The following is a 27,895-nucleotide window of genomic DNA, read 5'->3' as shown; positions in this document are numbered from 1 at the left end:
TTTCACATCTGTGGTTCAGTTCACTTGGTCTGGATCAAGGGCAACAAATGATAAATTTTTCTGTCTTTTTGGTCCATTTTGGTCCGTTTTGAACAAGTAAAAGGTGAGTAAATGATTGAATGATGAAAATGAAGTTTTCAGTTTTGGGTGAACTCTTTAGGGGTGTCAAAATGTATTGTTTCTTCTGTGAATAAACAGCAGAATAAACATCAAACTTATCCAGCAAATGTTTTACGCAGTGGATGCCCTTCCACCTGCAACCCAGTACTTGGGAAACACCCATACACACTCATTTACACTCATACACTATGGCCAATTTAGTTTATTCAATTCACCTATACCACATGTCTTTGCACTGTGGGGGGAAACTGGAGCACCCAGAGGAAACCCACGCGAAAACAGGGAGAACATGTGGAGAACAAACTCCACAAAGAAATGCCAACTGACCTAGCTGGGACTTGAACCAGCAGCCTTCAGAGGCGACAGTGCACGTTAACAGTGCACAAGCATGTTTATTTTTGTCTTTCAGTGCATTTTTACCATACTTTTAATAACAAATTAACAAAATACAAGCTGCCTGAATATGTGTTGTCAGCTACTTTACCTTCTGTCTCATTGTATAATCCTCTAGCAATTCAGATAATTATGAGTTCTTATAGAAATGAACACCTCACGCAATTTAGGAACTTTTACTATTTATTGTAATATTTTCAGAAGTGACCTTAGTTGACAGATAAAATTAAAAAATGTATTTGAAATAAAAACTAATTGTGAAAATCTAAAAAGGAAAATACAACATATATTTAAGTAAAATTAAACATAATAAAGACATCAAAACATTACAGTTGTACAAATATACTTTATTAAGTTTTTAATATATACATGAACAGTTTAAGTCATAATTATTATCCCTTCTGTGAATTTCTTTGAAATTTTTCCCAAATTATGTTTGACAGAGCAAAGAATTTTTCACATACTCAAAACCCCACTAAGTTGATTGAACTCATCTGATTAAGTAAACTCATAGCCTAGTTTATTTGTGTAATGGGTCTCCTAAAATATAAATATATAGAATTTTATTGAACTTGAGTAATGGGGTCTGTAAAAAGGTCTCCCGAAACACACTTGTTTAAGTTTATTGAAATTGGTGCATTTATAGATTGTACTTAACATATTCAGTTTCAAATTATTTGGTGTTATATGACTCCACTTTAATTAAACCTAAGTTAATTTTGATTTTAATTAATTCTTCATAATAAAGTATTTTGGTAGTTATCCAGTTGTTGGTTGAGGCAGACAACATTATGCATACCAAACAGATATAAGCAATGTACTGCATATTTAACTATTTTATTAACTAAAGGTAAATTGACTGGACAGTATACAGTACACACAGTACACATGGAATTGTTCATCACTATAAAGTCAGTAATAACAGTAGAAATATGCAACATTACTTATTGCACTTAAACTAAACAACTCCACAATGTAGTATTTCCTATAATATTTTTTCTTCTGGAGAAAGTCTTATTAATTTATTTCAGCTAGAATAAAAAGCAGTTTTAAATGTTTTAAAAAAGAATTTTAAGGTCAGTATTATTAGCCCTTAACGAATATTTTGCCTATTACTGTAACTTGCCTAATTATCCTAGTAAGCCTTTAAAATTGCACTTTAATCGGAATACCAGTATCTTGAAAATGTCTAGTAAAATATTATATATATCTAGTAAAATATTATCTAGTATTCATAAATATTATCATAGCAAAGATAAAAAAAAGAAGTAAAAAATCTTCTTTCCATTAAACAGAAACTGGGGAAAATATACAGGGGGATAATAATTCAGGAGCGCTAATAATTGACTTTAACTGCGTATACCTGTATTTTACCAGTGTCACACCACTATAAGTTATATAACCACCACTACCATTGTAAGACATCACAGATAGCTTCCCTTTTCTTCATCTTACCTGATGTAAATGTTTCCAGGAAAGACAAATTTGGCTTTTGTCCACCTTTCGTTTCCAAAAGTGTGGGTTGTTTTTGTTGATAACACCATCCTCAGCGCTTAAATTTCATTTTATAGAGCTTTTGTCATGCTCCCTTCACGCTGCACAACCAATCGAGCGGGTTGGATTAGTTTCAGAGGCTAGAAACATGGCCCCCGTGTTGTCTGAAAGTGAAAAACACCATATGCCTGTGAGCTGAACCAAGCCCGCCATAGCATATTGTCTGTATTTACACTATGGTGCTTCACCGTGGTTGTCTCTGTCGTGCAAAAGTGCTTTGATATCCCGACATGAGCATGAAAATAATGTAGACCACGCTCCCGCTGAGCTATAATTAACAGAGATATCTCTATTGAACATTATATCTTCCTCTCTTTACGACGCTGTCAAAATGAATGAGCAACTTCTGTATGGATGGCAATGATGTGACGCACTTTCACCCGCTCTCCATTACAAGTGAACCACTTTTCATTTGGTAATTATATGTTTGCCTCAGTGACCATCATGCTTTGAGCTCTGGATGCTGGAACAGATGGCCTTGGGCTCTCAATTTATTGCTTGCTGTTTTTCCGCACACTTCACCTCTCTGGGGATTTTTAGATTATTCAGGACATATCATTCATAACATTATATTGATCTAGTTCTTGTATTGTTGTTTTTTTTTTTGCTCTCCTTGTTGCTCGGTAGAAACCAAGCACATGAAATATGTCATGTATTTTAAAGAATAAATATGTCACGATTGTTTCAGCAGTCGATACAAATAGAAATAGTAATTTTAAGAGTACTTTATTGTTTCATAGTAATTGCTGCTGCACTGCTTTTGCATAACTGCTTAATCTGTGTCGTGAAATGGACTTCTTTATTGACATTAAAGTGAAATGTTAATTAAAAAGTTAATTTCAGTTAAACATCGAAAAAGTAATTATTCAGGGTAGTGCTGAAGTTTTACGTCTTCTATAAATGGGATTTTTACATTTCAATTAATTTGTTTTTTGCTCTGTATGTTTGCATTTTGAAAAAGGCCTGTAGCAAACTGATTATTTGTTTAATTTAAAGGATTGTTACTTGGAAAAGACTAGTCACCATTGACAAGTCATCATTTGCTCACTCACTGATGCTATTCTTATTCCATGTGCCTTTTTAAAAAATAAACATTCTTATTAATACTTTTAATTAAATGATAGTTTATTTATTTATTGGACCAATTTTTTTAAAAGTCAAAGGGATTGTTTACTTGGGATATGACAAGTCATCGTTTACCCACTCAATGATGCTATTCTAATTCATGTGCCATTTTCATTATTAATACTTAACTAAAAACTATTAAAATCTTTACTGAACAAAATGAAATTTGCACAAAAATAAAGTCTAAGAATACACCAACACCATGTTGAGTTCAATAAACTATAGCTAGTATATTATTTATTTTATTGAACTTTGCTAATTTGCTAAACTACAGCAACAACATGTTAAGTTCAATAAACTAGCTAGTTAAAAAATTTAAATATTAAATGATATTTATTTATTTATTTTGGACTTATTTAAAAACAGTCAAATGGGATTGTTTCTTGGAAATGACAAGTCATCATTGTCAAGTCACCATTTACTCGCTCGATGATGTATTGTAATATCATGTGCCTTTTTCATTAATAATACTTAACTAAAAACGAATTAAAATCTTTACTGAACAAATTGAAGACTACAGCAACCACCATGTTGAGTTAAAAAACTAGCTAGTATATTTATTATTTTAATTAAATTATGTTTGTTTGTTTTTTTTTTTTTTTTTTTTTTTTTTTTTTTTTACAAATTGCCAAACTACACCAACACCATGTTGAGTTCAATAAACTAGTATATTTAATATATTTTAAATTAAATGTTTGTTTGTTATTTATTTATTTGTCTATTTCTTTGTGTATTTACTTTTACTATTTTTTGGGACTTTGCTAATTACTAAACTACACTACACCATGTTGAGTTCAAGCTAGTGTATTTAGGATTTTTTTAACTAAATGCTATTTATTTATTTATTTATTTATTTATTTATTTTAGACAAATTTAAAACAGTCAAAAATAGTCCTCTTTTTCAACAACACCATTTTTTAATGATTTAAAGCAAATATGTGTATTAAAATTAATAATAAAATTTTTGGCCAAACAAAAATCTTACCCAACCAAAAGTCTTACTTTTTAAATGTTCTTATACAAACATTTAAAAAACATTTATTTTTTTATAATTTGCTTTGATATTTCGAAATGAGCACTTGCTGCTATTGCACTGCTGGTTAGACCTAAACTGCATTTCGTTGCCTTGTACTTGTACATGTGTAATGACAATAAATTTGAATCTAATCTAATCTAATGTAGACCGCTTTTCATCAGAAATTGGGCACTAAATTATAAACAATAATCTATTTGCCTTTTTATTTATATTTTTACCATGCAGTTACCTTTTACTTGCCGATTTACCTGCCAATTTTACCATTTAAGAAAACACCTGCTGTCATCAAAACTTTGAAATCACTATTAAGTCAAATGTATAAACGGCAGAGTCTGAAACTGAATAGTAATGTGCCATGTTTGGTTAGTCTCCACATATATTAGGCGAAACAGCATGAAGCTCGAGGCTTCTGCCATTTCCAACATCTCTCCTAATGAGAGGTGATGATGGGAGAACATGAAGCCCTCTCTGCTGGTTCAATCTCATCTCAGCCTTTGCCACGCGGGCAGACATCTCTCTCTGCTTTCTCGCAAATACCTCGCATCATCCTCCTCAGTATGCTGTGTTGGTGTTTTGATGTTGACCAATTTTCAGAAGCTTCGAAGTTGTACCAACAGTGATGTATGAAAACTCGTCTCAGGTCCCATGCTGTGAAACTTAGGGCTTCCTGATATCGTATTTGAAGAGCCGCCTCATCATGCACTGCGGTTTCTTTTTGACGCTGATAAATATATGCAGTGCAATGTGCTCACTGTGAAACACTGAATCAAGATCACTGCAAAATTGATAGTTTCTTGCAAATGTGAGAGCTTATCCTCATGTCTTTGAGATTTAGTCAGTCGTAACTAGTCAGCTATTCGTTGGTGATATAAGTCAATATATAAGTTTAATTGAGCTGTAATTGTGTTTTAATAGTGTGCGAGCTAACTTTATCTAGTATGGTACCAATTTCGTAAAACAAAAATAATATTGAAATTTTAGCAACGAGACTTATACGGTGTTACTTAGGAATGCACCGCATTTTTGCAGACTGGAAATTATTAGTTATTGTTATTGTTAATAATTGTAAGTTATTAAGCTAAGTTTAAAAAAAAGTCTTACACAATTTATTTAATTTTATTTGTTTCATATAATTATGTAGTTTGCTTTTACATTCAGTAATAAGCAGATGCTGTTATCCAAAGCGACTTACAATTGGAAAGACATTCAGCAATTCAACAAGATAAGGCAATACACACAAGAAGTGCTAATTATACAAAGGAACTGTTACTGCCCAGGGAATTAGGTGCGAGAGTTAAGTTTTTTTAATAATAATAGAGAGGGAGGAGAGAGTTTCTACAGGTGTTTGTCAAGCCCACTCACTAGCTATGTTTCTATTCAAAGATACGTGTAAAAATTTATGCGCAAAATTGGTAATATCTCATAAAAGTCGTGCAATGAAGCTGTGTTCATCCAAGTAGTTAAAGAAAACAAAATTGTCACTACCTGATTAACTGGCATTGAATATCTAAAGTAAAAACGAATTTGCCACCACAAATCCTTCCTCTGTGTTTAGAATGATTTAGTTTCCTCCACCTTCTTCTCGAATCACTATTATGCTGACGTCCTCCTTAATTAGCCCATCTTCAATTATTAAAACGTATAGTAACATGCTTCTATTAAATACTAGACAGTTTCATGTCAAAAGTAATATTAGATCAACTTACAATACATGATTTTCAATAAAAAAAAAAAAAAATTATTATATATTATATTACTATATATAACTGATACCGAAAAATCCTATATACTTCATCAGTCTTTAAATGCAGAAACAATAATATTTCAATAATTAAAAATATTGGAAATACATTGTCACATTTAATTATTTAATACAATTTTATAAATTAGTTGTTACAAAGCATTTTGAGTTTCTGTTTTTGGCCAAGTTTTGGTTTTGGCTCAGAATTTATTTTTTGGTGTATCTCTAACTATAATAATTGTTATCGTTTTAACATCCAGCCCTATTACAAAACAAAAACGCACTCGGCAAACAATTTAGTTTAGTTGTTTGTGATCAAAAAATCAAACATAAATATCCAGAGAACCTCTTTGCGTCAATGGCTGCACCACCTATCTCTCATAGTTATATGTTTTTTTGTCTCTTCGCTGCATCATTTTTGCTCATGGTTGCATCATTTGGGATATTTTTATTTGTAGAGTTTAATAAAAACTATTAAAGTTAGATTATGTTTTAAAGTTCTGCTGTTTTATTTTATGGATATTTGACTATTCTACAATCATTCGTAGGTTTCATGTTGTTTTGTCACTCCTTTAACATTTCTGCTTGCAGTCAAATTTTTGGGATTTTTTTTTGTTTGTTTAAGTGTAAAATAGAAAGCTATACCTAAAGGAAGTGATATCTATTTAAAGTTGTGCTGTTTGTTTTTTATGGATATTTTTACCACTATGCGCTTCCTATTTGCAGATTTTTTATCAGAGTATTCTATTTTCAGTTTTGAATCGGTGTCTTAGTGTTGTGTAGGAGGCGAAGGTCTTAACAGTTCTGTTCTTCAATTTATTGCAGATGAAATAGGTCTCCAGACAACAATCGTCAAGATTTACTGCTACAATCCACTCTCAGTATCTCTTATGAGGAGTTGCATATTTATTATTTATTGTTCATTTAAGTTAGAGCTTTAAAGATATTAAAAACTCATCATATTTTATATTTTAAATTAGGATTTTTGGTTTTGTATTAATCCAAGAAGTTAAATTAGTGCAGTAGCATTAAGACACAACAAACACATGCAAAAAAAATCACAAAAAAAAAAATATATATATATATATAGATATTTAAAAACACACACAATCTCAGCATGCTTCATATTAACTTTAAAAATATAATAATACTACTTCTGGAACAAAACGTGAATTTATAATTAATAACAAATGTTAAAATTTCAACATTGATAGCCTTATTATTTATTTATTTTGATAACTTGTTAAACTATCATCTGTTTCATACTATGCTTGAAATAATATTATGCTGTTTTTTTATAGCTCTTTTATATTTATATTAAATAGTTTATATTTTAATTACCATGTTAAAAATAGACACAACAAGGTAGTACATTCAAGATGTAGAATTGGCCATGCAATGCTTACCCACTCGTATTTATAAAAGGGGAGAGAAACCAATTTATGACTTGTGCAAGATTTTGTTTTTGACTATAAACATATTTTAATATTAGAGAACATTTTGTCTTCAGAAAAATATTTTAAAGGAAAGGTTTAAAAGTTTAACAATTTTAGAATATTTATAACTAACTACATTGAAAGATCTTTTTGATTACATAACACATACATATACATACCCCTTCCCAACATCTTAGCCCCTTATAGATGAAGGAATTGGGGGAAAAAAATATTAAAACAAATAAAAATAGATAATAAAATAAAATAGTTACTGCAATGATGATAATGTTCTATTTCAGGGGATACATTTGTACGTCAAGTTACATTGTGTTATCATTGTAGTTGCATCAAATTACATTAATGGTATAATTACACTGTAAGGGCCCTGTCATACACCGACGCAAATAAGGTGCAAGACGTGTTTGCTGCAATTTGTGCTATTTTCAGACCAGCGCAACCTCATTTTCACGTATTGCGACACATGTATGAATGGCAAATCAATTTGTGCCACTTTGGCGTGCTGGTCTATAAGGATGTTTGTTAAGGCACATTGTTGGTGCATTACTATTTTGATTAACTGAAAAAGACACATTATTGACCAACTGAAAGCGGGTGCTAAAAGTCCAGCGTCAGGAGGCAACTGTTAGTGTGCTTGTGCGGGTCCAAATGCTTACGCGTTGCTTAATACACACAGGATGTACAGAAATACAAATATTTTTACATATGAAAATAGGATTAAAATGTTACAAACAATACTATTTACTGACAATTTCGCATTTATATAATGGTATTATTATTAGCAGTATTATTTATTATATGCAAATTATATTTGCTTTAATTAAAAAAAGTTGAGATTTGTCCACCGGTCCGGGTTTTGGAGATGTATGCGTCACTGCATGGTGCCTCAGAATAGACGTGTGTTTGGACAACAGCTCTGTTTTTGACCACCACTTTCGTTATTATTGTTCATTTATTTGTTTGCTGGAAATTGAAACTGAATTTAGAAAAAGTTCTGAACAAATCTTTCTGTTTAAGAAACGCAATTAAATATGTAGGCTAATGAATGTCTTCAGTGGAGTGTTTACAACACCGTTTCCTTATCCACGGAAGTAAAGGAATAAAGCAAAGAGTAAAGTAAAGAGAAAGTAAAGAGGCCCAATGGAGGAGGCTCATTCTTTATTCTCCCGCTGCAGATTGTTTGTTAACTGTTTTCTCACTAATGATGCGTTTCAGTTTTTCCTCTTACAAAGTCCGCCAGGAAATAGCAAAAATGCCCTATGCATGACTCTTAAAGGGAATAAGAGATGAAACTCTAATTGATTTATTGCAGATTGCACTCAAAACACACCCATAACTCATTAAGAGAATAAGCACAACCCTGTTGACCATGTGCCAGGGCCCAAATCTTGTTTTCCCATTCTTAAAATGCAAAAGTAAATTCGGACACACACTTTTGTGCCATGCGCTTTAGACGTTGCACCTAGATTGTAAAATAGAGCCCCTAAATCCTGCATCTCTAAAATCTTGTATGCATTTCCACCTATTCAGAAAAATATTAGTCTTTATTTGTAGAAATACAGTCATTTTTTTCTTTTATATAGACTTGTTTAAGTCTCTGAATCCAGGGAGCCACCTTTGCAGGACCTTCTTCCATCCAATGTATTGTTATGATTTTCTTTGCATGAATATAGCCATGAATATAGCCAGTACTGCTTATATGGCATTAAGACATCGTTTTTTTTGTTCTTTCATTCTTTTTAATAAGACAAATGATCACATTTTTACGGTCATCTGAACATTTCCTTTAAATATTTCCACCTGTGTGACAAATGACAGCTCCTGGAGAAATCCTCTGCATTACAACAAAAAAACTTCACCGTAATGTCAATCTCTTTTGGTGAAATCTAGATTGTTTGTACATTGTCAAACAGTTTCTCGTCCTATGGTGTTTTGTGTGCGTAATTGCACTACACCTCAGAAACGTACATCATGTAACACAGCATTTTTCTTCTCTTCTGTCATATTTTCTGGCTGGCTGTGTTGTCCTCAGCGTTTCATGGCAGCTGTGACCGGAGGAGCTTCTGCTCAGCGAAGCGTAGCGTGTTAATGTACCCCTTGAACTGCTTTGTATTCAGGTTGGGCCTCTGTCCTGCCTCCTCTCTTGCCTCCATGTGAGGAGCCAGCACGTGGTTTGGGTGCTCTCATATTGGCAATTTACCACAACCTGTGAGGATTCAAGTAGCCCTGCAGGCTGTGGCAATTCAAAAGGATGAAGAGTGGCTGTCCTCTGAATCAAAGTCTTGAGTGTGGAAATGGTGACAACTAGTCTTACTAGACATATTAGATGCGACATTGGTGCAAATTTCAGATGAAACATTCACTCAGTTTGTGTTGAATTGGCCTAACCTCACAGAAGTTGATTTAGATTTATTGTTTGCTGCATTTTCTTGGCTTTTGTCATTTGTCTGTTTGCATCGTCAGTCTCATTCTATCAGTGTCTCTGTCTATAGATTTTTCTGTCGCTCTATTTCTTCATTCATTCTGTGATCTGTCGTCATTCTATCTGCTGACTGTTCTGTCAGTTGATTGTTCCTCTTGTTCTTTGTTCATTTATGTTGTCCATTCTGTCTCTATCATTCTTGTATTGGTTGTTCTGTTGATCTTTTGGTTGTTTGTCCATTATTCTGTCTGTCTGTCAGCCATTGTCATTCATTATAATGGTTGTTCTGTTGTTTGTGTTATTATATCTTCTATTATTTTATCTGATGGTCGTTCTATTAATTGTTTTGTGATTGTTCAGTGTTTGTTCATTTGATCACCTGTTCGTCCGTCTCTATATTGTTCTGCTCATTTAGTTAATCATTTCTTTGTCAATTTATTGATTGTTTTCTCTAATGATTGTTCTGTCAATTTAGTTTTCTGTTGTTTGTCATTTGCTCATTCTATGGTGGTTTTCGTTCTATTGGAGCCTGCTATCTTTTGTTTTGGCAGTCATATCTATTTTATAGGTTGTTTGCCATTTGGTCTATTAATTGTTCTTTCATTTACTATAATTTGTTTCATTTCAATCATTCTGTCATTAAACAATCTAAGGTTGTGTTAAACCACAAGGCTTTATATATGAGCAATATCACACGAGTGGCAGTGCGTATTGGCGGTATATCGGCACTATTGGGAGGCGTTCGTGTCCCACCAGTGACGATATAAAGCCATTTCGCATTGCTGTGAGTGTGATATTGAGTTTAAACAACATAATTGTGGTATATAAAAAGAAAATCAAACACGTAGAGTCCAAAAACCCTTTTGTATGAGGAACTACTTTGTTCCACCATTCCTTTACGTCTGCAGCTGACGTCAGAACAGGAGAAGCTGTTGCTACTTCACCAATGTGATTTTTGTGTTAGTGTTTTGAATGATTCTTTAGCGTAATATCTAAAGTGATGACAAAACAGGTGACAGTCTGCAGACATTTCCCAGTATTTCTCTGTTGCAATTGGGAAATCACAATAATTAACCCCGAAAAAGCCAAAGCAACGCTATCACTACCATATTACTGTTGTGTTTTTGCGATATGGAAAAAACGATAAAAACAGGCAGGCATTTCTTTCTTTCTTTCTTTGTACTGAACTAGTTATGGTGGCTTGAAAAGCCAGCATACTGTTATCTATCTTAAACTTATTCTTCTTCTTCTTCTTTCTTCTCGTCTTCTTCTTCTTCTTCTTCTTCTTCTTCTTCTTCTTCTTATTCTTCTGAGACTAATTTCTAAGTGTATCTCCTTCCTAGGCCTTTCAAGCTACATACTTCAAACTTTCGTCAAACCTTCAAACTGGTCTGACTCGGTTGCTATATCTTTTCTAACTGATCCGACCTTGGGTTTTCCGAAAACGACCCAGAAAAATCCCAAAAGTCCCATTGACTTAACATTGGGGTCAAACTTTGTGAGCTCATAACTCTGCATCAGACGGTCTACCGACTTCTAACTGGACTCATTTAACTCAGTCTAGCCATCAGCCAATAACTGGATGACTTTTTAACTTACTAGCCACTTCCCTAGCAACCACTTACAGCACCCTAGCAACTGTCCCATAGACTCCATTGTAAAAAGACCTCCCATTTACTTAACATTGGAAGCAACCTTGTGAGCTCATAACTCTGCATCAGACTGTCCATACAGACTAGAGTCTGGCCTCATTCAAATCAGTCTAAGCCAGCAGCCAATCACTGATTACCTTTAAACTTACTAGCCACTCCCTAGCAACCAATTTCAGCACCCTATGCAACTGTCCCATAGACTGTGACTAGCTATTCTAACACAGCACGCTAACAGTTTTAACAATCCTACTGACATGCTAATCTTGCTAGAAAGGTGCTAGCAACACGATAGTGACATGCTAGTCATGCTAGTAACATGCTAATTCATGCTAGAATCATGCCAACAACATGCTAATTCATGCTAGAAACAAGCTGATTCATGCTAGAATCATGCTAGTAACATGCTAGTTACATGCTAATAAATGCTAGAATCATGCTAGTTACATGCTAATTCATGCTAGAAACATGCTAATTCATGCTAGAATCATGCTAACAATATGCTAATTCATGCTAGAAACATGCTAGTAACATGCTAATATTCATGCTAGAAACATGCTAGTAACATGCTAGAATCATGCTAGTAACATGCTAATTCATGCTAGAAACATGCTAGTAACATGCTAATCCAAGCTAGAATCATGCTAGTAACATGCTAATTCAATGCTAGACTCATGCTAGTAACATGCTAATTCATGCTAGAATCATGCTAGTAACATGCTAATTCATGCTAGAATCATGCTAGTAACATGCTAATTCATGCTAGAATCATGCTAGTAACATGCTAATTCATGCTAGAAACATGCTAGTAACATGCTAATTCATGCTAGAAAACATGCTAGTAACATGCTAATTCATGCTAGAATCATGCTAATAACATGCTAATTCAAGCTAGAAACATGCTAAATCATGCTAATAACATGCTAATTCATGCTAGAGACATGCTAGTAACATGCTAATTCATGCTAGAGACATGCTAGTAACATGCTAATTCATGCTAGAATCATGCTAGTAACATGCTAATTCATGCTAGAAACATGCTAGTAACATGCTAATTCATGCTAGAATCATGCTAGTAACATGCTAATTCATGCTAGAATCATGCTAATAACATGCTAATTCATGCTAGAATCATGCTAGTAACATGCTAATTCATGCTAGAATCATGCTAGTAACATGCTAATTCATGCTAGAAACATGCTAGTAACATGCTAATTCATGCTAGAATCATGCTAGTAACATGCTATTCATGCTAGAATCATGCTAATTCATGCTAGAATCATGCTAGTAACATGCTAATTCATGCTAGAATCATGCTAATAACATGCTAATTCATGCTAGTAACATGCTAATTCATGCTAGAATCATGCTAATAACATGCTAATTCATGCTAATAACATGCTAATCATGCTAGAAACATGCTAATTCATGCTAGAAAAACACGCTAGTAACATGCTAATTCATGCTAGAATCATGCTAATTCATGCTAGAAACATGCTAGTAACATGCTAATTCATGCTAGAATCATGCTAGTTACATGCTAATTCATGCTAGAATCATGCTAGTAACATGCTAATTCATGCTAGAAACATGCTAGTAACATGCTAGTAACATGCTAGAATCATGCTAGAAACATGCTAATTCATGCTAACAACATGCTAATTCATGCTAGAAACATGCTAGTAACATGCTAATTCATGCTAGAATCATGCTAGTTACATGCTAATTCCTGCTAGAAATCATGCTAATAACATGCTAATTCATGCTAGAATCATGCTAGTAACATCTAATTCATGTTATAATCATGCCAGTAACATGTTAATTCATGCTAGAATCATGCTAATAACATGCTAATTCATGCTAGAACTATGCTAGAAACATGCTAATTCATGCTAGAATCATGCTAATAACATGCTAATTCATGCTAGAACTATGCTAGAAACATGCTAATTCATGCTAGAATCATGCTAACAACATGCTAATACATGCTAATCCATGCTATAATCATGCTAGTTACATGCAAATTCATGCTAGGATCATGCTAATTCATCCTAGAATCATGCTAGTTACATGCTAATTCATGCTAGAATCATGCTAATTCATGCTAGAATCATGCTAGTTTACACTTTAAAACGACTTCAAAACTTTCAGACTCGCTTTTCAAGCCACCATAAAGTTGGTCCTCAAACTTTAATATCTAGTTTGCAATAATGAAAACAGAAGACTCATTAGAAACAAACAGATGGCCAACCAAAAAGTAACTCAGGGTTATACAAAGAGTGGCCAACACAAAATACACACATTCCTGATATGCAAGTCCAATCTCACACTTAATACAATACAGTACACTCATCTACTTTAATTCCCAGGCTCTGCTGGTTGAAAGCACTTTTCCCGAATTTCCATTGTCAATATTAAGACAATTGTAATTGTTTGTTTTGGTTCAATTTGGAATTTCCACAACCATCACAGAGTCCAGGGGATTGGAGAGAGGCTCCAGCTTGGCACCTCCCTGATCCTGCTGTCGTTTGTTTTTAATGCATTATTACTATTTTCTTACATGCATAATTGAATTCAAATCTGTTTTCCACAATATGTTTAATAAAATTTTTAAAAGATTTAGCTTGATTTGAAAAGGCGTTCTTAATTCAGCTCAAAATATCACAAAGCGTTCCAGTTGTGTTCGCATCATACTCAAAGTTGCATTATTAAACAAAAATTGTAACAATCGAGATGCATCATATGTTGAAGAAAAAAACACTTTAGACTGTGAGCAGCTGGTGCAAAAGGGAGTAGATGATGACTAACTGGATGTGCGGTTAAACACTTGGCCCATTGAAAACGAGAAGACGGTGTGAGGCCTGCTGATTTGTCCATCACACTTTGAAACTCTGATCATTAGTCCTGAACCTCTCATTGCTGTAAGCATCTCACTCTGTCACAGCCTGGCAAAGCCCAAAACTCCCCATCAGATCAGACAGCATGCTTGACCGGCGGCACTGATGAAGAGGTCTGATCCCCGAGGAGCAGCTGCTCTCTCCCACCAAAGACGTCATTTGCATCTATTAGAAGTCATCCCAGTAAGAGGGACAGTGTAGGTTTCCCCTGGAGGTGGATGGTGGTGGGCCAGGCATGGAATCACACCTCGTATCCCTTCAGTATAATCTCCTTATCGCCTCAAAAAGTTACAGATGATATCAACCATCTAGGGTGACTTGGGGCATAGAGATGGCTGGTGTCTTGTGGCTCCTTAAAAGGGCTCATTTACTGGGCTGTGAAGGGGGTTAAGGCACTTACAGCGACAGAGGTTTTGCCGGCAAAGACAGAAAGGGAGTGTCGATGTGTGATGGGAAGGGGTGCTTTGCCATAGATGTAGCTGTCTGAACGATAGAAAAAGCAGAGTCATTAGTCTCCTGTCTAGAGAAGAGGTTGTCAGTGAAGACACAGACACTGCTCATCATGATACGTTTAAGGGCACACTAAAAGCTAAGCTCCATCTTTGCTGAAAAAGGCCTCTTTGCGTTGACATTTTTTTCATGGAAAGGGCACTGAGAGTGGACAGGCTTTTCATCAGAATGTGAGAGAACATTCACACACATTTAGCAGAATGACTGCTAAAATAAAAGTGAGAAATCACGACCCTGTGGCACATTTTGAATAGAATTCTTCCTCTAATTTGATCAAATATATTAAATCTAGACTGTAGGGAGGTAGTGCCTTGGCTGAATTTAAAACTAGTCTCAATTTAGAAGCCATGTTATGTTTAGAATCTGAATTAGATTATCCCTTTCGCTTGTCTGTTTTTATGCAGTATTTCCCCCCTTTACTGTGAGTATATCTCAAAAGGGGGAAATCTCAATTGTTTAAAAATCATTAGAAGTGATTTCCAGACTTGTTCACATTAGCCACAAACAAAAGTAGTAGAGATTCAAGACTCTGTTCTTAATTATGTGCACATTAGCCGCAAGCATAAGTGGTTTCTAGCCAGGTGTTCACATCCACAAACAATAGTAGTGGTTTAAGACTCTGTTCTTAATGTAATGCACATTGGCTAAAACAGAAGTGGTTCCAGACTGTGTTCTTCTTTGTTCACATTAGCCACAGACAGAAGTGGTTTCCTGCCCTTTGTTCATATTAGCCACAGACAGTAGTAGTAGTGGTTCAAGACTCTGTTCATAATTATGTGCACATTAGCCACAAACAGAAGTGGTTCCAGACACTGTTCTTAATTGTGTTCACATTAGCCACAATTATAAGTGGTTTCTAGTCATGTGTTCACATCCACAAACAATAGTAGTGGTGCAAGACTCTGTTCTTAATGTAATGCACATTGGCTACAAACAGAAGTGGTTCCAGACTCTGTTTTTAGTTGTGTGCAATTTAGACACAAAGAGAAGTGGCACAGGACTGTATTTATTTGTTCACATTAGCCACAAACAGAAGTAGAAGTGATTCAACACTCAACAAATTGGCTATGAACAGAAGAACGTTCTGCGCTCTGTTTCTGATTGTGTTCAGATTAGGCACAAACTAAAGTGGTTTTCAGATTTGTGTTCACATTAGCCACAGACAGAGAAGCGGTTTCCAAACTTGTGTTAACATTATACACAAACAGAAGTGGTTTCGGACTCTGATTTTAATTGTATTTACATTAGCCACAAACAGAAAGTGATTTCCAGACTTGTTCACTTTAGACACAAATAGAATTGTTTTCTAGATTTTGCTCTCAATATTTTCACAACACAAAAACAGAGGCTCAAACTCAAGATTTCTTATCGGAGCTTTATGTCCAGTTAAGCTCTGTTCCACAACAAACCTTTAGTATATATGCAATGTCAGTTGGAAAAATGGTCTTGATTAGCTCCATCACCTCCTTGCGTTCTTTAACTTGCTTTTGTTCTCCGCTGACCTTTGAGAAATCAGTGTAAAAAAATCAGTGCAAAGCAGAGATGAATGACTTGCCCTCACTCTATTTCTTGAAGTGGAAAAGTATTTATCAGTGCCATGCTAGCTTTAAAAGATGTCTGGATTGAAAGCTATGCCTGTGTGTGTGTTGGCTGTGTGTGTGCGTGTGACAGAGAGAGAGAGAATAGGAAGCATACACCAGAGTGTGTGATTTGCTACGGTCCGGGTTGGAAAATGATGGAGCTCTCTGAAGTGCAGGACGTTATTAACACAGCACACTGGAGCACATTATACAAGATGCCTTCTACTGGGGCTCAGGGAAAAACAATCACTTACCGTACGCCTACCGCAGATCCCATCAATCATGTCACAGTTGTTCCATGGTGAACAATTGACTTTTTCATTTTCTTTCCACGTTTTACTCCCTTTCTCTGCTGCTTTTCCCCCTCAGATTTGGTTTGAGCTGGACTCTGCTGTATGTTAAATACAGACTGTAGTCAGTTCCACTTAACTTGTCCGAACTTTCAGCATGTCAGTAAGCTCTTTTGCTTCGTTGCTCAGAATTTAGGTCATTTTCTTTTCTCAAATGATGCATAAAATTAAATATAGTTTAATTTAGAGAAACTTCAGTGTGCATTTTAAAGGATATAATCTTTTACATTTTGCTAACCATCACAATATTTCAAAACTGACTAACTTTTGTGGAACATAACAAACAAACACACAAAAAACCCTAACATTTAAATAAAAAATACACTTTTTATTTTTTAGTTTTCAGGCCCATGGCAACTTCCTCCCATGCTGTTTTCTTAACCTGCAACTTTTTATTTTACAACTTATATAGATTCCAAAGGACTGTATGCTTCTCAAGCTCTATAAGAAGTGTCATTCATGTCTTTTCAGGTGCACTCAGAAGATAATTGCCTGTTATATCAGATCATTTTGATTTTGATCGTCAGCATGATGTAGGCCTATAGTTATAATAATATTTAAACAATATAGTTATAATGGTATTTATACATAATAAACTAGCGTGCAACTTGATGAAGGTTAGTAAATTTGTAAATTTGACATTTTTATAATTAATATAATCTCTTTTTATGTCTTTCAGATAATGTTACAGTTATTAGATTTAAAAGCATAGCTCACTCCACAATTAAAAATGTCATAATTTACTCATCGTTTAATCAGACTTGTTCTGTTCACTATTGAAATCAATGGTTTGCTTATCTTTGTTTAAATTCAACAGAAAAAAGAAACTCATAGAGTAAGCACCTTCTGCCTTCAGATGACAGGAAGCGACAACCCTGAAAATGTAAAGAGATGAAGATGAGAGAATGAAAATAACACTGACAGATTTTGTTTTAGAAACCACCTAAAGTTACAAATAATGGCACATCTGATAAGTGATCGTGTGGGAAAGTTAATCCACCATTTACACTTTTCGAAGAGTGGATAAAAGACTTCCATTGGGTTAAAGTCCGCTATGAAAATGACTAAAGCATTCACTTTAAAGTCTGTTTGCTGGTAATAGCATTTGCCACATTTACACAATTTAAGTATTAGAGTTTTTATTTAATTGTCAGGATGTTATTTTATTGTTAATTAATGTCTTTCAGATAATGTTGGAACAAGTTGATGTTAAGTAAACAGTGGGTCAATTATGGTTGAACTATGTATTTAAGAACTACCTATAGTTAAAAAAAAAAAAAAAGCTTGGACAAAAAAGCATTAACAGGCCATATTTCATAACCATATATCTTGTAGCTTTTGATGTCTTTTATCAAACATCACCAAAAAAGCTTCCAGAGTGTAAGATGAAGACATTCTCATTCATGTCAGCATATTGGAAGCTGTTCTTCCGTTGAATGCCCCATCATTACTCTGGGTGGAATTGTGAAACAGAGCCGTTTCTCCAGTGTGATAACATTTGCTTTAACATATTGAAAGCTTTAGCTTGAAGATTACGTGTACTGGAGGAGAATGATGTGGGAAGAGGAATTAGCTCAGACAGATTTGCTTTTGCACTAAGTCTCAGCTCTCTGGATCCAGCGTTCCTCAGGACTTCGCTCTTGCTTTGTCGTTGGTTGGTTCTGGTTAGCAAAAGCACAGAGTTTGGAGAGGTTAGAACACAATGAACAATATATGGATTATTGCGCAAAGTATTTAGAAAAATAACAGTGATTGAAACTCAATACATTTACACAAAATTGTGTTTTTAGTGCTCCATTTAAAAAGATTTTCTTTTTTATTTCAGAATAGAAATGACAAAATAGTTTTAGCGTACTTAGGTTAGGGCCTGTACAAGTTTCTGACGGTATGATAAACTTGGATTAAAATATCACAGTATTACAGTATTACGGTATTGAGATTGCTTCTCTAAAATATGTTATTTTTAAGTGTCTGGGTAAAAAAAAAAAAAAAACTTTTCCCCCCATTGAACACAATATATTTCATTTTAGGAAACATTTATATTATTTGGTAACAGTAAACATGTCAGGCTGAATAATTAAAATTAATAATTGACTTCTGCTCTTTTTATTAGTTTCAGTAGATAAAAAAAACTCTTTCAAATTCCTTAGGATTGGTATAACAGAAAAGTTTAGTGGTTTTAAAAGCTTGACTTTTCCAAACTGTGGTAAACCTTAAAACCTGTTATCATCCCATGCTTAAGTGTAGTATAGTATAGTAATAGAGATATACGCTCACTAAAAAACACATCTGTGCTTTCGGATTAGTCATGTAAGTGGTCAAATGTAAACACAGATCACTTTGAACATTCTTGTAATTAGTTTATGGCTTTCCTAACTTTATTAATAATTATGTTAGGTTTAAGCTTTATGTGTAAGGAATTAGATAGAAGCAAAGTATGCCTGTTTTTAAAGCATAAAGGGTCATTTGTTGGTAAAAACCTAAGCTAAGAATCAACTTTGAAGAGAAAATCTTTGATTAATCGCCACAGCTCTAGTTATTCGACCGACTTTAAGCCTTATAACGTGCCCTGTACACATTAGCACATGACTTTTTTGTCTTTCATTTTGTAATTGTTAAGCAAACAATGCATAAAATTACAGAAGAAAGATATTAAAGAATGTCGGAAGCAGCAGCGTTTGACTTCCTTAGTATTATTTATCCTTACTATAGATGTCAATTGTTGGTGGTTTACAAAATTCTTCAGATAATGACTGAACATATGCAGAAACAAAAGTAAATATTTGAGTTTTTTTTTGGATGAACTATCCATTTAACGTGTAAAATATAACTATAAATACTATAAACTGTTTACTTTTTAAAATACAATTGATTTCTGCAATGTCAATGCTGAATTTTTAGCACCAGTTACTTGACCTAATCCTTCAAAAAGTATTCTAACATGCTGACTTGATGCTCAAGATGCACTTTATTAGGATACTTTGATTAATAATAAAATGCTCAGAAGGAATGCATTTATTTAAAATAACTAGTTTGTGACATTCTAAATTTGGTCACTTTTTGATCGTCTTAATGTGTATTAAAATTGAATTGTTTGCTGAATAAAATCAAGGTTAAAAGAAAAGAAATGTCCTGACCCTGAACTTTTGACTAGTTCTTAGAGTTCTCACGAATGTTCTTTGTGAGGTGAACAGTTAATCAGTGCACATTAATCCAAACTGAGGGGAAAAATGTTTGCCTTTGTAATTAAAATCTGAAATTTTTCTTCAACTCTGGAATGATGTTTTTTTTCTTTCTCTTTCTGATTGTCAATTTTTAGCTTGGGCAGAATATATTTAATCACTTCTTCCACCCTCTATTTAATATTCAAGATTGCAATATTGAAGTCAGTAACCTCAATTTCTTGCTGAATTTAAGCTGCTGTATAGTGTATGCGCAGATGTGTGGATAGTGTTGTCACTTGTTTGTTCTCACCTGAAGTGATGTTTTGTTTTTTCCACCTTCAGACTTTGAAATGAACAAGGCATCCCCGTCTTTGATAAGGTATCAAGTTGAGGCAGCCTCACTGCACAGGCTGAGATAAAACAATCTGTGCAGTGGTTGCTGGTGAGAATATGTTAATTCACTCATGAGTTTTTGTGTCTGTTTATTTCCTTATTTCTAAAGATTAACAAATATTTTGTCTATCCAAGCGTCTGTTCCTGGCCCTCATTGCACAACGATGCGTCCTCGTAGAATTGTAGGCGTATGGAAGAAACAGCACCTGCGTGTGTAGATAATTTATAGTGTTTCGCGTCTGCATTAATCTCTTTCCTCTCTCTTTCTCATGCTTTTACATACACAGATGATGTTGCAGTTAATTATCACACATGACTGTTTGTCTCTGCTTTCCAGCAAAAGACTCCAGGGAAAACCTGAGCTCTTGATGGCACGTGATTTGAAATAGCATCCCGTTGGAGGCGCTGGTTGTTAACGCCTTCAGTGCTCCATCGGGACTGTCTTTAATGGTGGGCCGAGTGTTGTGATTAGGACTGAGGAGCCAGGTGTCACCCCCTTTGGGCCCTGATCTCTTTTATTAAAGCAAGACACTGCAGGCAAACACACTGGTTTATGCGCCTGACAGTTTTGAGGCTTTTAGCTTTTAGGAAAGTGTTTTTTTTTTTCTTCAGTCTAATGTAAAGAAGACATCCAAAAAAGGCTTTCGATTTTTTTTTTTCATAATTTATTGAGTTTAAAATATGCCGAAACAATCTAAATTTGAATTGTTCTCTACCTGAATTATACAATCTGAATTTCTGGATTTGAATTGTAGGACTGAATTTGATGGTCTGAATTTCTTCATCCTAAATACTTGAAACTATATTTTTACTAGAAATCTGCGGTCTGTGAATTCAGAACCAAAAAATCTGAAGTTTGAAAATACGTGCATAAAAATCTGCCTGAAAATAAAATTCTGTTGTCTTAAATTTCAGATGTTCAGTATTCAAGTTAAGAAATCCAAATTCAAATTAAGAAATATAAGATTCAGTTATATTAAATTACAATAGTTAATAATTCTAATCAACACCATTTAAATTCAGATTGTTTCGGCATATTTTAAGCTTCATAATATATATTTTTTCAATTTGTTTTTGTAGATTTCAATTACAGTACATGCTTTTAAGGCCATTTTCTCAAAAATAAGCCACAAATTTCCACTTCAGCTGCAGTTTTAGTCTTTGGTTTTACTAAGGGATTTATTCTGCATTATATATTTAATTAGCAACAACAAGCAGCAATGCTATTCTATAAAACAATTGTGGAAATTCATATTTTAATGACTGTTTGTTGGATTTTCTGGAGTTGGATTATTATGAAGCTGATTATGAAGTGATTAAAAAAGAACCAAAATCATCTCTGTTAAAACCTTTAACTGTTATGATATGTGCAAAAAATAAATTTTGAAACAGTCAGATTTGGTGCTTGAATGTATGCAGATAAATGCATATATCATTTAAACCTATTTTACCCCTTTTACAAGATGTAAGATAAGAGTTTTAGCACAGAATACCATTACATTATTAATATATATATGTAGAATCGCCCCTTTTTGGTGTCTGAATATATTGTAGCTGTTTTTGTAGCCTGTGGCTTTAGATCCAAATGAGCTGCTTCTCCTCGCCCCCTGTTTCCACATGCGTGTCTGCGTCACGTCAGATAAACAGCTGTCAGTGATAGAGACAGACACGGATGAAGCTTAAATAAGGTCACTAGTCTGGTCACTATTTTACTGTCTTTTTTACAAACATGCTGTTTTAAAATTTATAAAATTAACGATTGAAGTGGAGCTGATCATAGACAGTTGTACCATATGTTTTAATCCCAGTTTCTTTCCAAAACATGATTTGTGGACATAAAATATTTGTTAATTGGCGGTTGTTAAAACCTCTTCTTGGTTTGCCGCTTTAAAAAAAGAGATTTATTGTATTTATATCACTCCAATATGACTGTGGACACACTATACTTTCACACAGTCCTGTCCAAAAGCTGTTTATGATCATTGGTGCCCTTTAAGGATATCTATAAGTTAGTGTGTTCCAAAACAGTGACAAAATTTGCATCCAGAAAATATAAAACCGATATAAACGTAAAGCTTGTGGGGTTTTTTCACATCACATCGTTCTTCAGTTTCTCATCAAGTCTTGCCCAATCAATCAACCAATCAAATGCTCTGCAGTATCTGAAATGCCGCCCGCCTCCTTCAAAGACACTTCATTTGTTTTTCATTTGATGCACTTGAGCTCAACCACTCTCACTGGCAGAGCTGGGATAAAACAAAATGCTAATAGCTGTTTATTTAAAAGGGGAGGAGCTACTCTGTCCCATCCTCTCCTCATTTTTCACTCGAGATTACGTCAAACATCAAATAAAAAATGCACATTTCAAAACACTTCATGACACCTTTAATGTAATCGCTCGGCTGGGGAAGCATGGTGATGACTATTAATTAATTCTTTTGGCCCATTCACCTGCAGTGCTTTGTCTTAACAAGCCTGCTATGCAATATAAAACTCCCATAGAAGTCAACGGACTGTATTTGTCGCTGGTTTTGCAGACTTGGGAGAAGGGGTAATGTCTTATTGATCCTCTCAGCGTGTCGTTGGCATTAGTGTGCTTGGTAGCCCCTTCCCGCTGTTTGCTTCCAGCTAATATGACGCCTCTCTTTGGACATAGTGTTTGCACGGGGACGGAAGAACCTCTGTTCACTACGCCCTGCACTAGCGGAGGTGCGCTAAAGGGTTACTTAGCCGGGCATCACATTGTTTCCAAAGGCTCCATCCGCACAGATTTCACACTAGTTATAGCATGCGCCGCAGTCATGGCAACAGCTGTGGAGAAGCACTCACCGTTGGCATGGTTACAGGTCACCATTCCTCCATGCCAAAGACGAGGGGAAGATGCAGACAAAGGGATATTTCCACTCACATCAGGGTAGTTTTTGTTGTTGTTTGTTAGGCATTAAATGTATAGGGAAATATGCTACTCAGAATTTATATTTCACAATGTCTGGCATTTTGGTCTGCGTTTTGGTACTCGCATGGTTGATTTCATTTCAAATACTATATATATTTTTCTAATTTATACATACACTCTAAGAAATGCTGGGTTATTTAAACCAAAATTGGATAAAATATGGACTAACCCAAACATAGGGTTAATTTTGGCCCTATTCATTTAATTTTTAACAATTGACCAAGCAGTTGAAATAACCTTGCATTTTTTAGAGTGTATGTAAATGAACTATTATATTTACTTTAAATGGGATTTATTTGAAACACAGTAATATTTCTGTAACATTTATGTTTAAGATTTTGTTTTTCTTATTGATATGTTTTAGAATATAAGTTATTTTTCAATGTTGAAAATGGGGAATGGAGAAAAGTGTAACGGTCAACGTGTAACGGTTAATATGGTGAATGAAGTCCTACCTACTAGTACAAGAGCCAATCATCAATTGGCTGGATGCAAGCTTTTACGGTGGACCGGATGTGGAGCTTTTACGACAGTTTGGTAAACAATCACAATGATATCTCAGCGAATAATTGCTTCAAAGACATATAAAATATATCCACATAAAGCATAAATCTGCAGTTTTTAAATGAATCCACTACACATGAAAACAAAAGTTATCTAGTTTTGTAATCTGTATGAAATGAACGTGAGGTAGTCTGTCCTGTCAAACGGACATCACATGACAGCAACTACTGAAAAACAACTTGTAAACAAAGAATCACTGGAGGAGATTCAACATCAAGACAAGTTGTGAATTACCAGCGTGATTTGATGAAGCAATAGATTAATAATAAGCATTCATAGATTAATAATGTGTGACGGCCAAAAATGAGGTTGGTGTTGTGATCTCGTTCTTTTCAAGTGGGCATGCGCGTTAGCTCAAGCAACCTGAATAAATGCAGATTTGTTTGATTTGAACGTTTAGAAATGAAATGTATGAGATGGTTGTTGTTGAATTTTTACTTGTGATTCCAAATAAGTAATGTAATCGTAAGCTTGGCAAACAGTTTTGGTGAATTTAATGTTTCCCCATTCACGCCCGAGAGGCATTTCAAAGATAGCCTCCGAGTGAAATGACTTGTCTTAAAGGGACTTTAAGAGTTAACTGCTTAAAAATGCAGTTTAATTATTCAGATATTTATATTTAGTATTTAGGAACAAAACTCATTAGTTTTATGCAATAGAACAGGTGTTTTAATCTCATGAAAGATAAATCAACAAATATTTATTTTGTTTAAAGAAAAAAAAACTGCTGTAAATTGTAGACAAAATTACCTGTTGGTTTTAGGCATTTGCTTTTGTTCTACAAAACTATATGCAGAGCGTTCACTTTACAGAACATATGATGATTATAGATTATAGACTCATCTGCCTATAGCTTGCTTGAACAACATGCCCACTACACTACCTGACAAGTCTTGTTGCTTATCCTAGTTTTAGGAACAGCAAATAATCACTTGACTTCTAGTTGATTATTTGCTATCAGAAGTGGCTTATATGAAAGGCAAGGCCTCTAGATTATTCTTATTTTACCCTAAATAAAATATGATCATGCTTTGATTTTTAATGATTTAATTAGGACAGTAAGGGCTGACTTTGCTTAGACAAAAGTCTTGTCAGTTAACAGAAATAATGTACAGTATAGAATATAAAGTCATGGTGCAGTGGAAAAAGAATTAATATTGTGTATGAGCTTGGAGGACTGCACCCATACATCTCTGCAATGACTCAAATAACTTATTTATTAAGTCATCTGGATTGGCGAAGAAAGCGTTCTTGCAGGACTTCCAGAGTTCATCAAGATTATTTGGATTTATCTTCAATGTCTCCTTCATCTTACCCCAGACATGCTCAATAATGTTCATGTCTGGTGACTGGGCTGGCCAATCCTGGAGCACCTTGACCTTGTAATGTAATGGGCAGCACAAATGTCTTGATAGCTAGTGATGTTGCCATCCACTCTGCAGATCTCTCGCACACCCCCATACTTAATGTAACCCCCAACCATGATTTTTCCTTCACCAAACTTGACTGATTTCTGTGAGAATCTTGGGTCCATGTGGGTTCCAATAGGTCTTCTGCAGTATTTCTGATGATTGGGATGCACTTCAACAGATGATTCCACTGAAAATTGACCTTCTGCCACTTTTCCAAATGGTCAACGAGAAGTCAAGTTATTATTTGTTGCTTTTACAACTGAGATCGATGACAAGACTTTTGTCAGGCTCTGTAATATTTAAGAATTAGGTTAGTAGCCAGAGAGTATATTGCCTTCTGTGGCTTTTCCAACACATTTTCCACATGAGCACTGCAATCTGATCTATTGAACTTTTGACTACCTCTGGATTACCTACTGGATTTTGAAAGAGGACAAGCGAAAGAAGATTTAGGCAAAATTCACATCGTTTTAAGCATTGTCCACATGTGATTAGATCTACAAAAATGCATTCTTAATACAAATAAATAGATATATTTAAATGATGTAAATTGTGCATAAGAACAGTTATTTAAAACTTTTGTCATTCATGGTAATTTGCATTTTTGGTGCCTGCTTGAGTGTAGATTGTCTTTTTCCTGTTATTGAGACAGAACTAGAATCCCAGATTTCAAATGTGAGAACAGACCCATTTACAATCTCTTTAATCCGTTCCAGAGATGACCATTTTGTTTGCTTGTATTTGCTCAAATGTTCTCACACTTCCTCTCTTTCATCATCACATTAATGTGAAATGTGTCATCAAATAAATTCCATGCAAAGTTGTTTCTGCGAAGTTAGCCTGGCTAGAAGTGTATGAACTTTATATTATCATTTATTTTACACTTTATTGACTTGTTGAAGTGGGTCGGCTTCTGTGTTCAGTGATTTGTCTTATTGGCAGCCTATGTTTTGAAACGCTTTCTCATTGAATGACCTGGACTACCGTCTCACTCTCATGCTTCAGGGTCTGCTGGCAAAAGGTCAACCCTGCCACACAGCTTTACCACTGCTTTCTTTACAAGCCATCTGAATGGACACAGATCTTCGCTCTAGTTCACCTGTCTGATCTTTCTGCCAGCACCAGAAAAGACTGTATGTGACAGCCAAATGATACCAGAATTTCATTAGTCTCAAATGTGATGCCTTTAAACAAAAAGAATTTGAACAGCATTAGGATTTTGAGATCTGGAGTATGTAGGGGGTAATATTTCCAGTGTACATCTTTAGGCAACACATTCATCTTAAGTGATTCAATAGGAACAGCTCTCGAGTGAGACGGCAATTCTGCCGGTGTGTCGGGTTCTTAAAGAAATTGATGGAGGATCTGCACAAGAAGCAGATTTAATAGCTTACGGTTAAGTTGCCATTATATTTTGTCTTTTGCACAGAGCATGAGAATGTGGGCTCTTTCTGCAGGATGTCTTTCCTGTTTTGCTTTCTGTAGGATGGACAGATTGGCAGGAGGGGCTCAAATGATTGAGTGTAGCCATGGCTACTGTATGACTGTATCACCATGGTGATCCAGCCTCCTGACTCTTACATATGCAAGATTCAGGTTGTGCAAAATATCCACAAATGTGTATGTACTAACAGGTAGAATGTCAAGGTGTTCTCCAAGGCTCGATATTGGGCCATCTTTTATTTTGCATTATTGTTGAAAGTCATGCTCTGATGTAGCTAAAACACTAATGGCAGATTAAATCACTGTAGTCTCAGTGTCTGATGCACAAGTGTCATGTCAGGATGACCTTGATACTATAATAGATGTGCTGCCAAATGAGATTGAGAATATAATCTTCTGTAGAGTACAATCTGGGGGTTGTTTAGAGGAATTCAGCAAGCAATCCTCATTTAAATCTGACTTTATGGTAAAGAGAAAAATGGATGAGTGTTTATGTTTGTCATTTAAAATGGGTCAAATTTACATTTAAGACTTTAGGCAAATGCTTATGTGTTGTGATTTTAAATGGTTTTGTTTACAGTCACATTGCTGTGGTTAACAGATGGTCATCCACTTGTAATATAAGCACTGGAATGTGCTGTACATGTTTATTAATGCCAAAGACTATAGAATACACAAGTGCGTCACTTGTATAGTTTTGAATGGGGAAAATTGTAACGGTCAATATGGCAAATGAAGCACTGTCTATATGTACATGAGCCAATCATCGATCGCTATAGACTGACGTTCCCTGGGAGAAAGATCGCACCAGACTTGTGCTTTTCGGACAGTTTTTGTGGTCGACAGACACACTAAATCTCAGCAAATACTTGCTTCACAGACGTAAGAAATATATCCACATAACGCTTGAAGTCTGTGCTTTTAAAGGAACCAACTACACTTGAAAAACAAACGTTTTTTGTTTTGTAATCTGTATGAAACGAACACAAGGTACGCTCCTCCCATCAAACGCACATTACATACAGAAACTACATGAACGCCTAAGAAACGTGTAAACAGAGTCGCTGTCATTTTCTGGGGAGATGCACATCAAGATTATTTGTGAATTACCTCAGAAGAGCAGCGTGATTTG

General features: G+C 34.8%; 1 protein-coding gene across 1 annotated transcript in view; it reads left to right on the top strand.

Annotated features, from left to right (window-relative positions):
• Positions 1-27,895, top strand: part of tnksa (tankyrase, TRF1-interacting ankyrin-related ADP-ribose polymerase a) — a 136,419-nt gene that overhangs the window by 67,362 nt on the left and 41,162 nt on the right. Inside the window, exon 6 of the mRNA XM_056446934.1 lies at positions 26,326-26,453. Coding sequence (XP_056302909.1) covers positions 26,326-26,453 — 128 coding nt within the window. The remainder of the gene's footprint in view (positions 1-26,325; positions 26,454-27,895) is intronic.

The sequence above is a fragment of the Danio aesculapii genome, chromosome 21 (assembly GCF_903798145.1).
Source record: "Danio aesculapii chromosome 21, fDanAes4.1, whole genome shotgun sequence".
NCBI classification, from domain to species: Eukaryota; Metazoa; Chordata; class Actinopteri; order Cypriniformes; family Danionidae; genus Danio; species Danio aesculapii.
This window is presented reverse-complemented; position numbering and strand designations above follow the sequence as displayed.